Here is a 4219-nt window from a genome sequence, read left to right on the forward strand (position 1 = left end):
CGTGACCCCCCCCCCCCTCTCTGGGGCAGCCCCTCAAATATTGGAAGCCTGCTATCCTGTCTCCCCTGGTCCTTCTCTCCACTAGACTGGCCATTGCCCAGTTCCTGCCACCATTAGGCTCCTCTAGACGCAGGGACGTCCTTCCTTATACGGAAAAGCGAGGCAACCGGCGTAGCCCCGCCGCAGGAGATGCTGCGTTGGCAGAAAGAAAATCTCCAGCTTTGTCCAGCATCCTCGGATTACACCTGGGTCCCCAGTGCCAGGATTGCCAGGGGCGGGGCCACACCGATCTGACGTCACTCCAAAAAAAAAAAAAGGGAGGGGAGGAAGAAGCGAAAGTGGCCGGTACGGGCATGCGCGAAGGAAGGGGAGCGATCCTAGCGCTGGATCGGCAACCCTTCTGCGGCGCAGCCTTGGCGCAAGCCGAGTCCTTTTCTTTTCCCCGCAGGGCGAGGATGATCGTCCGCCCGGGATCCGTGATCGACCCGGACTGGCACGGCACGGAGGAAGGCAGAGTTTACTCGGGCGCGCTCTTGCGCCGGACCCAGCGCCGAACCTTCGGTGAGGTCGCTAGGCTGAAATCCCCGGGAGATTCCGCGCTTCCCGGGATTCGGGGCAAAGGATCACCCCGCTAGCGAGAGAGCGATCCGGTCTTTTCTCTCTCTCTCTCTTTTTTCTTTTAAGTTTTTTCTTTTTATTTTTCTCATAAACACATTTACACGCACATTCATTTATCCATCGTTTTTCATTCATCTTATCTTTGAACTTTCATTTTTCTTTTCTTTTCTTTTTGATTTCTTTTTGATTTTTTAAACAAACAAAATTAACTTTCATTTTTCATTTTAACTTTTTCGGGGCTGCTCTTTTACCTTTTACTTTTACCCCAACCTTTCTTCTTCTTCTTCTCCTTTCTCTCTCCTCCTGCTTCCTTCATTCTTCCTCTCCTTCTCTTTCCTACTTGCCCTTCCTTTCCCCCACTCCTCTCTTCTTCCCCCCCTTCTAGCCTTCTCTTCTGCTCCTCTTTCACCTCCCTTTTCTTCCTCTCCTTTTCTCTTTCTTCTTTCTCCTCTCCTCTCTTCTCCCTTCCTCTCTCTCCTCCTCCTTTCTTCGTTCTTCCTCTCCTTCTCTTTCCTACTTGGCCTTCCTTTACCCCACTCCTCTCTTCTTCCCCTCTTCTAGCCTTCTCTTCTGCTCCTCTTTCCCCTCCCTTTCTTCTTTCTCCTCTCCTCTCCCTTCCTCTCTCCTACTTTCTTCATTCCTCTCCTTCTCTTTCCTACTTGCCCTTCCCTTCCCCCACTCCTCTCTTCTTCCCCCCCTTTTAGCCTTCTCTTCTGCTCCTTTCCCCTCCCTTTCTTCCTCTCCTTTTCCCTTTCTTCTTTCTCCTCTCCTCTCTTCTTCCTCTCTCTCTACTCCTTCCCTTCTCTGTTGTTTTTTCCCTTTTCAGTTCAATCTAAAGTGGTATTCGAGCAGCCCCGATTTTCTAATTATCTTTATTCTCATTTCAATTTCTTAGTCGATTAATATTTATTTTTATTTCATCATTTGTGTACATTTTTATAATATCTCACTTTTTTCCCCTTTTACCCCCCCCTCCCCTTTCTCTTTTTACTTGGCATCATCTGGGTATCTATTTTTCTAATTGTTTTCTCCCATCTGTTCTCTATCTATTTTATCTCTATACCCTTATTCATATTTCCTTTTTAACCAATCATAAATATCTTCCCATGTCTTGAAATACATCGACTCCTCTTTATCTTTTATTCTCAATGTTAATCTATTCATTTCTGCACATTCTAAAATTTTCTTTATAATGTCTCCTTCCAACGGGATTTTATCTGCTTTCCAATTTTGTGCAAATACAATTCTAGCCGCTGTTAGAGCCGGCCTTCTCAAAGGAGCTTTTCTCTCCCTCTCCCCAGGACTGATTGAAAGGCCGGTGCTGGCTCCGCATGCGGCTGCCGACGTAGCCGGTTACAAGGTCTTTGTCTCTGGCAAGAGCGGCGTGGGAAAAACCGCTTTGGTGGCCAAGCTGGCCGGTCTGGAGGTGCCCCTGGTGCATCACGAGACCACAGGTGACTCCCGCTTCCTCCTCCTCCTCCTCCTGTCCCCAAGGCAAAGGATGCACCTGTAAGCCTAAAACCCAGGACAGCTGTCCCAGGCTAAAGGAGAAGCAAGGGCAGAGCTCCACAAACTGAATGGGGTGGTGGGGATCCTTCTGCGAGACAGCCCTAAGACACTCTCCTGAGGCCGGGGGGGGGGGCTTTTCTAGGAGTCACCTCCCCAGATGACTCCAGCTGAAGCGACTCTTTCTTTCCCAGGGATTCAGACCAGCCTCGTCTACTGGCCGGCAAAACTGCGAGAGAGCGGCAGAGTGCTCTTTTTCAGATTCTCCTTCTGGGACTGCGGCGAAGCCATGCTGAGAAAATTTGACCACGTTTTACCCGTGAGAGTCAGTTTTGGGGTGGAGAGATGGGGGAGATGACGATGCCGCTTTGGAGACCCCCCTATTCATTTTCGGAGTTGGGAAAAGCCTTCTTGACTTTTCCTCCGTTCCCCGCAGGCCTGCAGAGAGAAAGCGGACGCCGTCCTCTTCTTGTTCTCCTTCACAGATCGCGCGTCCTTTCTCGACCTCCCTCACCAAATCTCTCGCGTGACGGACGGAGCTAGGGACGTGGTCCGAATGGTTGTGGGCACCAAGTATCCTTTAAAGGGCTTCTCACCAGACTTGGAAGGGCCCTGGGGGAGGGGTGGGGGCAGCCTGCCTCTTGTTAAGATGGTTTTTCACCATATCCATCTTTTTCTTTCTTTCTTTGATCCTTGATCAAAGAAATAACATAAATAACCCTTCAAACCCCACTAGATTAAAATACAACCATTGCAAGGATTAAGAGGGGTCTGCAACCTTAAACACTCAAAGAGCCATTTGGATCCGTTTCTCACAGAAAAAAAAACTCCAGGAGCCACAAAACATGGCTGGGCGTGGTCAACTCCACATCACTCACTCCCTCCTAGTCACATGACCCCCTAGCCATGCCTACCCAGCCAGTCATTAAGGCAGAGAACCAGTTGTTAAAAAACAACGGGAGCCACAAAACTCTTTTCTCCTTTTCTCTCTCTCTCTCTCTCTCTCTCTGTCTCTCTCTCTCTGCCTCTCTCTCCCCCCCCTCTATCTTCCCCTCTCTCCCCCTCTCTCTGTATCTCTCTCCCCCTCTTCCTCTCTATTTCCCCGCTCTGTCTCTGTATCTCTCTCTGTGTGTGTATCTATGTCTCTCTCCCCCTCCCCCTCTCTACTCCACTCTGTCTGTATCTCTCGGATTTCCAAGGCCTGGCGAGGAGTGACTGGGAGGGGAGGGCGAGGGGCGGGGCCAGCCAGTGATGGGACAGGGAGCCACAGCAGAGGGCCCAAAGAGCCACAAGCGGCTCCTGAGCCGCGGGTTGCTGACACCCGCCATAGCCTATTCTAGAGTGGAAGAATTGGCTCAGACCGAGTATGGGCTCGGACGGTGCCCTTCTTAGCGCTCGGCGATTCCGCTTCCTTGACCAACCGTCTCCAGGTTTGACCAGTTTGCCCACACGGATGTGACGGAATCGGACATGGCGGCTTTCTCCCACACCTGGGGTTTGCCGATCTTGCGGACAAAGAACGTCGGCGAGCAGCCCTCGGATGGATACGCTGGCCTAGCTGAGGTGGCCCGTCTCTTGAACAGGCTCGCCGAACATCTCTGGAGGCAGGACCAGGTGGCAGCAGGCCTAGTCTCTGGAGGGGAGAGCCCTGTGGTCCCAGAAGCGCTGGCTCCATGAAATCCTGATTCTGCCGCATGGGTTTTCTTTCAGCGGAACTCCTTGATAGCTCCTTAATGGCCTTTAAACTCCAATCTTTGCATCAGAATCTTTGTTTCCCTGCTTTGCTGGCAGGGAAGCCCCTCGGGCCGAATTCTGGGTTCCCTCGGTGGTAAAAGTGCATTAAGGAGGCAGAGGGGACAGAAGGCAGCCTGGGAGGGCAAGGCCTCCACGGATCCGACTTGTGAGCTTCCCAAGAGTTATTTGCAGGTTCGTGCCAGATTCTCTTGCCTTGTAAGAGCAAATTGGATCTCATCTACTTGGAAACGAGGGTGGCTTCTCCGCCCTGAATTATCTCCGGCCAACAGATGCCCCAAGAAAAACCCCCACCTCTTGTCTCAGGTCATCCTAAGCAAGTCAACATTCAACACAGGTGGTT

General features: G+C 51.3%; 1 protein-coding gene across 1 annotated transcript; it reads left to right on the forward strand.

Annotated features, from left to right (window-relative positions):
• The first annotated feature begins 353 nt into the window (after positions 1–353).
• On the forward strand, positions 354–3804 carry CPLANE2 (ciliogenesis and planar polarity effector complex subunit 2). The gene is made up of 5 exons (XM_070956139.1): positions 354–561; positions 1920–2072; positions 2319–2443; positions 2561–2697; positions 3555–3804. The coding sequence occupies exons 1-5, from the start codon at positions 354–356 to the stop codon at positions 3799–3801; spliced, it is 870 nt and encodes a 289-aa protein (XP_070812240.1). The 3' UTR covers positions 3802–3804.
• The last annotated feature ends 415 nt before the right edge of the window (positions 3805–4219 follow it).

The sequence above is a fragment of the Pituophis catenifer genome, unplaced genomic scaffold (assembly GCF_029215685.1).
Source record: "Pituophis catenifer annectens isolate HBS135680 unplaced genomic scaffold, rPitCat1.0.hap2 SCAF_18, whole genome shotgun sequence".
NCBI lineage: Eukaryota > Metazoa > Chordata > Lepidosauria > Squamata > Colubridae > Pituophis > Pituophis catenifer.